The 12,704-nt window shown below is 44.7% G+C and overlaps 1 protein-coding gene across 4 annotated transcripts; it reads left to right on the top strand.

Annotated features, from left to right (window-relative positions):
* Nucleotides 1-505: 505 nt before the first annotated feature.
* LOC103672070 (olfactory receptor 6N2) lies at nt 506-11,166 on the top strand. Of its 4 annotated transcripts, none has more exons than XR_005836255.1 (4): nt 1,265-1,402; nt 5,287-7,008; nt 10,794-10,895; nt 11,137-11,166. XR_005836255.1 is itself a non-coding variant. In XM_040635887.1 (3 exons), exon 2 carries the CDS (start codon nt 6,043-6,045, stop codon nt 6,994-6,996), a length of 954 nt encoding a protein of 317 aa, XP_040491821.1. In that variant the 5' UTR covers nt 506-641; nt 5,287-6,042; the 3' UTR covers nt 6,997-7,008; nt 10,794-10,895. The 4 variants fall into 4 exon arrangements, 2 of the variants coding, with proteins under 2 accessions (XP_040491821.1, XP_040491822.1); XR_005836254.1 differs by lacking the exon at nt 11,137-11,166 and adding an exon at nt 10,971-11,007; XM_040635887.1 differs by lacking the exons at nt 1,265-1,402; nt 11,137-11,166 and adding an exon at nt 506-641.
* Nucleotides 11,167-12,704: the final 1,538 nt, after the last annotated feature.

Here is a 12,704-nt window from a genome sequence, read left to right as displayed (position 1 = left end):
CCTTGAGTCCGCCCCCAGACCGCCCTAACACGAATCTTTTAGAACTCTGCTCCAACACCCCCTTACTGAAACCCTGCATGGTGCACACGATGTGTGAGCCCCTCACAGCGGGGAGTCCATAGAGCTGATCTAGTGACCCTGCAGGTGCATTCCCGTCCTTCGGCTGGAAGGCACTGCCATGTCCTCAACGCGCTCTAAGGGTGAAGAAAATAAGGCTGGAAGAGAAGTAACTTCTCTGTGGTTACAAAGTTATTTTGAAGAGTTTAACAAACATTTACATCTAGGGCAGGAAGCAGGAAGGTATATAGACACATTCTAGAACAAATGCGGTTACTTTTTGGGTTTGTCTCACTTCACCCTCACTGCACACACACTAACGCAGGGACGACATAGACTCAAAGACACACAGGACTGCCTGAGGGCATGTGGCAATGAGCGGGGCTCGGGGGGACAGGCCCCGAAACCGGCAGCACCTGAGACCTTGCTTACGTTTCTTCGACCGCTACCAACGTGATGAACACGGTTCTGGGGTCAAAGCATGGGCGCCTCCAGCTGTGTGACCTGGGGACACATCATTACCCTCTCTGTGCCTTGGTTTCCCCACATGGGAAATGGGACTAAGCATCGCAGCCACCTCACGAGTAAGTGCGAGGGTGTCATTCGTGCAGGCACTGTGCCTGGAGATACGCGTGACCTTGCAGGGGCTCCGTACATGGGTATTTTAGTAGACACGGGGTTGAAATGAAGGCTGCTGAGGCTCCAAGACCTCTGCTTTCCCTCCACCCCCAGCACAGGCAGCTCCCATCAGAGAGGCTTCCTGAAGGAAGAGCGAGGTAGGGCTGGATCAGGCACATGATCAGGGCAAGTAATTGGTTGGAAAGATGTGGGGAAAGACAAAGTCTTTTTGAACTTGTGAGGCCAGGCAGGAAATGCAGGGGTGCGTGTGGTTACGGGACGAGGGGTGGGAGGGTGGGGTGTGTTTTCAGAGCCAGAGTCCAAGAGTCTGTGTTAAGAAGTCTGTGGCAGTAGGGAGGGGGTAGGTGTCGGGGAAGGGGTGACGGGACAGGGAGCGTTTGGGAGAGCTTCTTGGAGCCCAGGTGGTGGAAGGTGACATGGCATCCGTCCAGGTGCCCTCCCAGGAGGCTGGCCCTGATTCTCACCTGCCCCTGGGGCGGAGGTCTCTCCCTTGCTCGTGCCCCTCGTGGCCTGAAACAGTCAGGGTTGGCTCGGGGGACCCTGCCCCATGGGGTGGACTCTCTGAAGAGGAGAAAAGGCTCCTAGATCCAGTCTTGGTCTCCCAAGTATGTCTGAGCCCAGCAAGCCGGAAACAGATGCAGGCGACGCGCACCTGCTCGTGGGTGAGCTGAGGGCCACGCTGGCGATGCCGACTGGAGGCTGAAAGGTAGGACCTGTAATAAGGGATTTGAAAACAGCTAATATTTTGAAATCGGAGAGTTGGCTTCGTGGGAAGATGACTTAAATAAGGACTTGCCGTGTCTAGCTTTGAGAATCACAGACGACCAGACTGGAAGATCCTCTCCGTGATCCCGATCCCCTCGTTTGACACTCAAATTCACTCTACAGCCGAGAGCGCGGCTAACACCTGCTTTGACGATGTTGAGAGGCAGGAAGCTGCCCCATGTGCCGCCGCGGACTGGCTACGTGCTGGCACGAGGGCAGAAAGCGGGGTCTTCTGAGAAAATCACTCATAACACGGGAACTGTGAATGCAAATATCTAATGAGGTGTATCGTCTCGGGGGCAGCTGTCTTTGAAAAGCCTTTACCTAATCCCTTTAATTTTTCCTTCGTATATTTTGATGGTCTGTTATTAGGTGTATAAATGTTTGTAATTGTTATATATTCTGGCAGTGTTGAACTTTTTATTAATATATAATATCCTTCATTGCTTCTTGTAAATGTTTTTTTTTTTTTAAAGATTTTATTTATTTATTCGACAGGATAGAGACAGCCAGCGAGAGAGGGAACACAAGCAGGGGGAGTGGGAGAGGAAGAAGCAGGCTCCTAGCGGAGGAGCCTGATGTGGGGCTCGATCCCATAACGCCGGGATCACGCCCTGAGCCGAAGGCAGACGCTTAACCGCTGTGCCACCCAGGCGCCCCTGCTTCTTGTAAATGTTTTTTATTTAAAATCTATTTTACCTGGTATTATAACCAAAGCTGCTCTCTTTTGAAATATCTTTTCCATCCTTTAATTTTCAGTCTATTTGTGTCTTTGGAGCAAAGTCAGTCTCTTGTCCGGTGCATAGCTGCTTAATGTGTTTTTACCATTCTGCTAAGTTCTGTTGTTTGACTGAAGAGTTTAATTCATTTGCATTTAAAGTAATTACTGTGATAAGGAGGGACTTACTTCCGTCATCATATTATCTGTTTTCTATATGCGTATAGCCTTTGTATTCCTTTCTTCCTGCATTGCTATCTTCATTTGTGTGTAGATGATTTTTTTTTTTTTGGTAGTGAAACATTTCAATGCCCTTCTCATTTCCTTTTGGATATATTCTATACTAGTTTCCTTAGAGTTACCGTGGAGATTACATTTAACATCCTAAAGTTGTAACACTTGTTTGAATTTATATAATCTTAACTTCGAAAACACAAAAACTGCTTTTTTTACAGCTCTCTTGCCCACACCTTTCAATTGCTGATGTCATAAAATTACATCTTTATACATCGTGTGTCTAGAAACGAATGGGGGCACCTGGGTGGCTCAGTCAGATAAGCAGCTGGCTCTTGATTTCGGCTCAGGTCAAGATCTCAGTGTCCTGGGACTGAGCCTGCCTTAGCTCAGCCAGAAGTCCGCTTAAAGGTTGTCTGTCCTCTGTCCCTCCCCCCACTCATGTGCATGTACTCTCTCTCTCTCTAAAATAAATAAGTGGATCTTTAAAATAAATAAAATAAAAATAAATGACTAAAAAAAAAAGAAAAGCCTTTACCTAGAGAGGGCCGTACGCAGGCTCTCCACCTGGGGGTTAAAGACGCTTGCTGACATTAACATCTTAGATCCAGAGGGTGGGTGCTTGTGGAATTAGTCCGTGTTTGCCTGGACCTCCACCTACAGTTGGCTTCAGAAAAGCTACCTGGTGGAAAGACAAAACGTGATCGTAACAGTTACTACACACCAAAGATGATCAAAAATACTTGTTGAATTTGATTTTTCTGGGTGGGCAAGAGTCATGGGTTCTNAGGATTAGGGGAAGGGAGGCAAGACAAAATTTACCATGCTAAGTTCCTTTAGATATATTGAGCTTGATTGCCAAGGGGACGACAAGAAGGATGTGTTCAGGTGCAACCAAAAAATAGAACTTAAATTCAGGCTACCGAAAAGTTCGAGGACATTCACAAAGCTTGCATTGAGCTCGCAGGTATTGGCCGTTCTGGGCGTCGGTGGGCATGTGCGATAGGTAACCCAGTACTCCATTTACTCTCAAGGATCTTGCCAGTTTCCGGGGAGACAGACTTGTGCCGAAGGTAGTGCAGTGTGCTGAGTGGGCACGGTGAACCTGGAAGAAGGGGTCAGTCACTTTTCCAGTGGAGTCAGGACAGGCTTCACTGAAGAGATGATATTTGACTTAATTTTGAAGGATGAGAAGCAGTTGCCAGAAGGGAAAAAAAGAAAGACGGGAAAACCAGAAGCAAAGGGTTAAGAGGGGCACAGATGCCCAATTGCAATGAAGCAACGATTTCTGTTTTAAGGTCATTTGTCTCCAATAATTAGAGAGGTGAATGCACAGTCCCTGTACGTACAAGAGGTTCAGGAAGAGCGCCTTACACACTAATTGCTTTGAATCAATCGAGCATTTTAAAATATCAAGCTCAGAAGTTTATTTGCACAGCAGGGTACTTGGGTTTGGGGGCAATGTTGGGGTTTGGGTGAGTGGTATGAGCTGCGGGGAAAGTGTGGGGGCTGTATTAATTATTAAATTAACTAGTTTGATTGAAAAATTGGCTTCATTGAATACTTTGAGTGTGAAAGCCATTGTACCAAGTATTAGGATTATGAAATAAACAGGACACAGCAGATTGTCAGCCTGGAAACTAGAATTCTGACAGCCGTCTCCAGATGCACGGAGACATAAACAGGGTGTGGTGCAGCTGTCCCTGGCTCCCATTGTTATGCATTTAGAGTCACACTGCGATGTTTTGTGTTGGTAGTTTCTCTCTCCCTCTCTCTCTCTGCTTCTGCTTCACACTCTGCTTGAAAACAATTAGAATGTGCAACACTTTTTTTGGAATGAAATTTCACCAACCAGCTAGACATCCCCCACCTCTATCGACAACAATCGATTTTCTTTTCTTTTTTTATAATAATATTTTTTATTATATTATGTTAGTCACCGTATAGTATGTCCCTGGTTTTTGACTTAAAGTTCGATGATTCATTAGTTGCATATAACACCCAGTGCACCATGCAATACGTGCCCTCCTTACTACCCATCACCAGCCTATCCCATTCCCCCACCCCCCTCCCCTCTGAGGCCCTCAGTTTGTTTCTCAGAGTCCATAGTCTCTCATGTTTCATTCCTCCTTCTGATTACCCCCACTTCTTTATCCCTTTCTTCTCCTACCGATCTTCCTACTTCTTATGTTCCATAGATGAGAGAAACCATATAATTGTCTTTCTCTGCTTGACTTATTTCACTTAGCATTATCTCCTCCAGTGCCGTCCATGTTGCAGCAAACGTTGAGAAATCGTTCTTTTTGATAGCTGAGTAATATTCCATTGTATATATGGACCACAGCTTCTTAATCCAGTCATCTGCTGAAGGGCATCTCGGCTCCTTCCACGATTTAGCTATTGTGGACAATGCTGCTGTGAACATTGGGGTGCATATGGCCCTTCTCTTCACTACGTCTGTATCTTTGGGGTAAATACCCAGTAGTGCAGTGGCTGGGTCATAGGGTAGCTCAATTTTTAACTTTTTAAGGGACCTCCACACTGTTTTCCAGAGTCGCTGTACCAATAGATTTTCTGAACACGCAGGACGTGTGCTTCTTGCCACTTGATCGGATCTTTCTGAGTCGTGAACCCCCTGCTTGTCTTTCCAGCAGCCACACCCACAAGGCAAATTCACACCTTTGTCTCTGAGCTGCAGGTCAGAGTAGTTAAATATCAGTGATGTTTTAAAAAATCCACAGTCCCACATCCCTGGGCCAACCTTTCAGTTGCGTCACGACAGAGGAGAACATGCATTTTCTTAAATCCAGCTGCTTCCTGCTCTGCGCCCACATGTGTGCTTTTGGTCTGAAATGTTTATTTTCTTCTTTTAGCTAATTAACTGCTACTGTTCCTGGAAAACTCAGTTCAGGAGCTTCTTCCTCTGAGAAGCCTCTCAGTCACCCTGGTCGGAGGCACGAGCCCCTTCCTCAGCACCCCGTCGCACTTCTCAGGCGAAACCAGGATGACTGACTGGTGTGCCGCGTTCCCTTCGGGGCTGTCATCCCCCTGGGGCGGGACTGTGCCCTGCTGAAGTCGGATTCCTTATGCCTGACCCATGGGTATTCGCGAAGTGTTTGTGTCGGTGAATGGAATGATTAGACTGGCCACTGCATTCATCTCATATACAAAACTCACCTTTTGAATTTGACCGAAGGAAATGCTATGACCTGGGGAAGGGGGTAGACTGTTTGGGGAAGGGCACATAGTGTAGACAACATGGAGGGAGGGGTTCAAATCCTGTTTCTGTGACATGGTGTCTATTAGAAATAGAAGAGTTCCATAATCTCACCCTTCTCTCTGTTCTTGAAATTTCTCATCTGTAAAATGGGTATAACAATGGTGCTCAGCACTTGCATGAAAATTAAAATACCAAATACTTGTAAAAACGCTCGATGAGTCGTGAGCGTTGGCTGTTATCTTTACAGCAACATCCTCAGTAGCAGCAGTCATAGTAATAAAATGCTGTCCTGAAAGTAAAAAAAAAAAAAACAAAAAAAAAAACAATAAAGAGAAATGAAGTTTTGAGCTGGGTTTGGCAGGTGCCTCCAGCCAGTTTTGTCTCCCTCCCTCCCCCACCTCGGCCCCCCATGGAACCACACAACCGCTCGAGCCTGGCTGAGTTCGTGCTCCTCGGTTTCCCCAAAATGGGCCACATCAAGGGCTGGCTCTTTGCCCTGCTGCTGCTGGCGTATCTGTTCACTATCTGCGGTAACATGCTCATCTTCCTAGTCATACAACTGGACGCAGCCCTACACACCCCCATGTACCGCCTGGTCAGCGCACTGTCCTTCCTGGAGCTCTGGTACACGGCCACCACCATCCCCAAGATGCTGGCCAATCTTCTCAGCGAGAAGAAGACCATTTCTTTTGCAGGATGCCTGCTTCAGACCTACTTCTTCCACTCCCTAGGGGCCTCTGAATGCTACCTTCTTACAGCCATGGCCTATGACCGATACCTGGCCATTTGCCGGCCCCTCCACTACCCTTCAGTTATGACCCCAACAGTCTGTGGCAAGATGGCTGCCGCCTGTTGGACTTGTGGCTTCCTGTGTCCCATTTCGGAAGTCATCCTGGTCTCCCAGCTCCCCTTCTGTGGCTATAATGAAATTCAGCACATCTTCTGTGACTTTCCACCTCTCCTGAGCCTGGCCTGCAAGGACACATCCACTAATGTCCTCGTGGACTTTGCCATCAATGCGTTCATCATCCTTGTCACCTTCCTCTTTATTATGGTTTCTTATGGAAGAATCATTAGTGCTGTACTGAAGATAAACACAGCAGCTGGGAGAACGAAGGCCTTCTCCACATGTGCCTCACATCTCACTGTGGTTCTCACCTTTTTTGGCAGCATTATTTTCATGTATGTGCGCCTAAGGAAAAGCTATTCTCTGACCCTTGACCGGACACTTGCCGTCATCTACTCTGTACTAACACCACTGGTCAACCCAATCATCTACAGTCTTCGTAACAAGGAACTCATCAAGGCCATCAAGAGGACCATCTTCCGGAAAGGGGGGAGAGCTAGTCCTACTCACCACTGACTCTCTACCAAGGTCCTTCCTCCACTTCAATGTTGGCCTCATAAACGTTCTATGTACCTTTGTCCTGACCTTGAATAATTTCATCTCCTCCAGCCTTCTCAAATCATAGTTGACATTTTTCTTTTATTTCCTGCATCTTTATGGTTTTCCATTTTTCACCTGATCAGTGCTTTCAGCATTCAAGAATACGTTAGAGTTTTCCTTCTTAACAAGCACACGTATTTCCTCGGCATACATTCTCAGCCAGCTAGAAGTCTGTTTCTCTCTGCTCTCATGTCCAATTAAACTTCTCAGTGTGATTAATGACACAATCTACCTGCTCGTCTTCACGTCCTACCCACTTTACAACCCGTTGCAGCCTGGCTTTGGCTCAGACCTTCCAAACAATATTTTGCCAAGATCTTTAATGACCTCCATGCTGAATCCATTAGACCCTTCTTGTGTTTCCTCTTTCTTGAACTCTTGATACATGTGACCAGTTGTTCTTAAAAAAGTTTGTCTCTTAGCTTCGATTGCATTGTTATCTCTTCATTTTCTCCTTATTCCTCAAATCCATCTTTCTATCTTTTTTGTCCTGTCTCACTAGATGCTTGAGTTATTCTTATGGCTTTAAATTTCCTACCTAGGTCAGAACTCTTTGAATTCTTCAAATACATTAAGATTTGTATGGCTCCAAGAACTTTGCACTGTTTCCCCCCGACACTGCATTCGGCTCACTCCTCATTGTGTGAATGTTTGTTCAAAATGTCACATTCGAGTGACATTATCTTCGAGACGATAATGTATGTGATCACTTAATGTATGTTACGTAATGTATGTTACTTGTTTTTTTCTCTTTTAAATGCTGTTTGTTTCCTTCTAACTATGTAGCACAACTTATACGTATATATGTAGATAGATACGTATCAGTATAGATATAATTTGTTGTTCTTTCCTATAAGTCTATAAACTGCATTTGGTCTGAAATCATGTCAGTTTTGTTTCTTGTTGTATGTCCAGAATCTAACAAGCGTTTAAACTTGCTGAGTATCAATAAAAATGTTAAGAATGAAAACTGCAATGAATCTGACCCACTCCTCTCACCAGCACATCTTGGTCCCTACTCTAATCACTACTGGAAACCACTCTTTTTTACAGTGCTTTGATCCACTCCAGTTGAACTCGCCCCTGTCTCCTGTACAGCCAGCCTCAACTTGTCCTACCTCTGCCATTTAAATCTCTGGGTAATGCTGACAATTAACCCTTATTAATCACTACCTGTGTGCTACTCTCAGTTATCTTTTCTAGATCTCTCTGTGTTTGGGTGGGTAAGCTATCTTTAGGTGATGCTCACTGCTAACATTATATGGTTCTAAGAGCCCATTTAACCATTTACTTTCTTAGATGTCTTTTGGGGTCTTGAATTCCAAGGCTAGCAGTTTGTCACAATAACGAGAGTTTTTTTCCAAGTCACAAATTTCCTTTTAAGATCAAAATAAATGCATTTTAAGGTAAAAATACTTTTATTAAATTTTCTAGGTATTCAAGCAATCACTTCAATCATAAAACTTTTCTTAGCCATGCAGATTAATTGAACGTTGAAACCATTTCTCTTGTGCACAGCAAATGGATATGAAGTTATAAAAGTTCCGTATTTACGTGTGTATGTACATACATATATGTGTATATACACACACACACACAATATGCAAACATATAAACATTAGTAAACATACAACTTCTGTAGAACAAAGAGGGAAGAAATCATGGTCCTCCTTTAGGATGAGACTGCTTCACTATTTCTTTACCTATATTTTTATTTCTCTCCTTTTCTATTTCTGCAGCCATTTTCTCTCTCCATTGCTATATATTACGACGATTCTTTCTCCATATGGCCCTTAGGCATATATGAAGAGCAGAAAACTTCCACACTATCCCTTCCTATTCCCTACTCTGAGAAAGACAGCATATTCCTCCTCTCCCACCCCTCTGCTCCATGCTTACTTTAAATGTAGCAGAACTGGAATTTCCACGGAAAGCAGAGAGCAAAGTGTTCGGAAATTATAGAAGGGAGCACTCACCTGTCTTTGGGCTTGTTTCCTTGTTGTTTTACCCCCTTATCTGATTTGTTTTACTCTACTTCCCTCTAAGTAAATTATACACTTTGTGCAGTCACTGTGTTTGGAACGGTAACCTTTTATTACACAGAACCTACAATTTGGCAAAGAAACGAAAATTTGGAAGCTAGAGGGTGACTCCGGATCTTAAAAGGTATTGAAATAGCCATACAGAGAACTCAGTGATGTGCAGCTCAGTGAAGTTTTACAGATCAAACCTTTATGTAAGGAGCACTGGGGACAGGACAGTGGGAACATCTCCCAAATCTCCCCCACGCTCCCTTACCTCCAACCCAACTCCTCTCCCACCCCACTATGCCCAGCAACCCGGCATCTAACGCCATAAGTGGATTTTACGTGTTTTGGCATTTTATATAAATGAGTTCATGCAGTTTACACTCTTTTGTTTTTGCTTTCTTTTACTCAATGTTACATTTACGAGATTCACCTGTACTGTCCTATGTTGTTATAGTTCTTTTCCTCTCATGGCTCATGTAGGATACACTATAATTTGATGCTATCTGTTTGCTTTATGCCATTTCTCGTGCTCTTCATTCCTTTGTGCAGTTTGAAATTTCTATCTAGTATTATTTCCTTCTGCCTGAAGAATTTTCTTTACATTTCTTGTAATGCATGTCTACTGACAATGATTTCTTTCACTCTTTTCCTGAAATCGTCTTCATTTCACCTCTTTAAAAAATGTTTATTTTCTTTATTGTGATATAACTCGCATGCCGTACAGTTCACCTATCGAACTGTGCAATTCAATGACTTTTAGTGTATTTACAGAGTTATGCAACAATCACCACGATCTACTTTTAGAATATTTGCATCACCCTGTCCTTCCCCAATCCCTTACCCCTAGGCATTTGCCTATTCTGGCCATTGTATATAAATGGAATCATACCATACGTGGGTTTTTTTCAACTAGCTTCTGTCACTTAGCATGTTTTCAAAGTTCATCAACACTGTCATATAGGCTTTAACCCAACCACATCAATACTTATGTTAAATGTTTGCATTTGATGTTAAATAATATCCCATTGTATGGATATACCATATTCTATTTACCCATCCATCATTTGATGGACATTTCGGTCATTTCCACTTTTTGACTATTATGAGCAGTGTTTCCATATTCGAGTTCTTCCATTCTCCTGCGTAGACATACGTAGGAGTGGAATTGCTGGGTCGTCTGCTGATGGTAGGTTTAAACTTCTGAGAAACCGTTAGACTGCTTTCCAAGGGGACTGCTCCATTTCACATTCTCATCAGCAGGACTGGGGTCCTATTTTTGTACCCTTCCCTCCACCGGTTATTGTCTGTTTTTTTGTCAAGGTCATCTCAGTGAGTGTGAGCAGTCATATAGGGCAAGGAGTAGCCTCTTCATATGAAATCCAGGAAATCAAACCCTCCGCTGGGCAGCCAATGTCACAGAAATGGCTGGGAGAACAACTGAGATTTAAATCCAAAATCCTGAGGCAGGGCTCTTTTCAGGGCAAGATAACAGGAGAGTAAAATGTCGGCTCCTGGGTGTAAGAGAAGATAAAAACGCTGTAGGTCGGGGCAACGGGCGGGATGAGGAGGCTTTATTAACAGGGCTGTGTCCCTGGCCTGTCCCTGTCCTCACTCAGGGTCCAAGAGGCCAGGCACACTTTAGAAAGACCCTATTATCATTGGAAGGTGTATGCTTTCTCACAGGTCCCACAACACAGGAACCCGTCTGAAGCTCAGGCTCCCACCCCAATTTCTGTATTGTGCTGAAAACCTCATCGCCCTGAGAGATGTTCCCTCTTGACCCGGGTAGGTAGTTACTATTATTGAAGTAAACTCACAGGTGACAAAGGACCAGAGCCTGATGAACTTCCTGTGTCGCAGTCCCCTCCCTGAGAAAGCACTTGGAGAACCCCAGGAGGGCTGCTCCAAAGGCCCAGGGGCTTCTGCCTCTGTGAGGACCTAACAAGGCCACAGGCCACAGGAGAGGAGCCTCTCATGGTGTGACTGACTCCCACGGGCCCAGTCAAAGCGCTGCACCCCCTTCCAGCCCCAGGAGCGCCCGCTGTGACAGCAAATGAGAGGAGAGAAGTGAGCAGGGAGCCCTCCCGGCTCCAGACTCTGAGCGGTGATCGGAGTCCCCACAGGAAGCCCCGCGGAGCCCTCCCCACCACTGAGCTTCAGGTAAGGACATTGTCACTTGGGCACTTTTACCCTCCTGTTCTTTCCTGGCCGGAGCACTGGGAAGAAACTGAACATTCAGAAATAGGGAGAGGTAGAGAATAATTGGGGTCCACCGGCGTATCATTCAGAACACAAAAAATATTTAAATAAAACACGAAGACATTCTGCTTTCCTAAAGCCATCATACAGTCTGGATTCAGAATGAGCAAATTAGCCCCATTTTAACTGGGGTGATTCGGAGCAAACCACGTCCCCCGTGTGGGTCCTGGTTTTTCTTCTTTTGCACAATGAAGACATAGAACGAGATGATTGAAAATTGCATCCCCTCCTCACCCCGCTCTGTGGCTCTATTCCTAAATTATTAGGCACTATGGATAATGCAATAGTGGGACCTAGAAAACAAATGAAAAAGATTTGCTCTAAAGTATTTTGGAGTAAAGGGAGTATAATACGGTTGCAAAGGACCCAAGTAAAATAAATGCTAATTTACACATGCGTTAGGTTTTGTAAGAGCTGGTGCCAATATCAGCAGAGCAATGGGAGGAGAGGAGTAGTTGGAGCTCAGGATCCGGGCTACTCATCCGATTAGCATCCGTTTTTTCATTTTTCACCGCAACTGTAAGGCATCAGACACGGTGCCAAGCAGTCCAGGAGGCGGGGCCTAAAGTGAGATTTTAATTTCAAAAACCTCCTAGAAGGTTGCTTGGGAATGATAGGACATATGAGAGGAAGATACCGCAGCACATGACAGGGTATAGTTGGAAGCAAAGTGAGGAAGGACTCCTGGGAATTCAGAGTGGGAAAGATGGGTGTTCGCCGCAGACAGTCACGGAAACAAAGTAGGGGTCTTGAGCGCCCAAATTGTCAGATGTCTGTGGATGGACTGAGGAGACGTGTGTTCTTGGGAGGGTAGATTGCTGGTCAAGACTAAACGGAAGGACCCACTTGGCAAACAGTGAAATTTCTATGATGATGGTGAAAACAGTGTTTAAAACATGAATCTGGACGAGAACAGCAGGCATTTCCCACAGAACAGAACTAGGGATAGTGAGTGAAACTCAGATGTCAGGTCAATGGAAGGACTCAGTTTATCAGACTGAAGCACTTGGACAACAGAGAGAATTGTCTTATGGGGCAAGAAGCTTCAGCCTTCCCTTCCCTTTCTTTTTTCTTTTCTTTCTTTTCTTTTCTTTCTCTTCTTTCTTTCTTGCTCTCTCTCTTTTTTTGGGGGGGTGGTTTTTTTGGGGGGGTTTATTTTTATGAATTGGTGGGAATATCTGCTACATTTAAAATATTTTTAATGATCCAATGAAACCCAGGATTATGGGAGTATAAAGAGAATTGGTGTGTCCTGAAGTTTCTTCCACCACGGACTCAGTGTCTCTGGGTGTTGGAAACTGAATTACAATAGTAATTAGAAATAGTAAAAGATCA

The sequence above is a fragment of the Ursus maritimus genome, unplaced genomic scaffold (genome assembly GCF_017311325.1).
Source record: "Ursus maritimus isolate PB19 unplaced genomic scaffold, ASM1731132v1 scaffold_2, whole genome shotgun sequence".
In the NCBI taxonomy this organism is placed as follows: domain Eukaryota; kingdom Metazoa; phylum Chordata; class Mammalia; order Carnivora; family Ursidae; genus Ursus; species Ursus maritimus.
Note: the sequence above shows the minus strand (reverse complement) of the source record. Positions and strands in the feature narration are given on the sequence as shown.

Bases quoted from the DNA above. Each gene is read 5' to 3' on its own strand.
- LOC103672070 (XM_040635887.1), top strand. From the start codon at position 6,043: ATGGAACCACACAACCGCTCGAGCCTGGCTGAGTTCGTGCTCCTCGGT.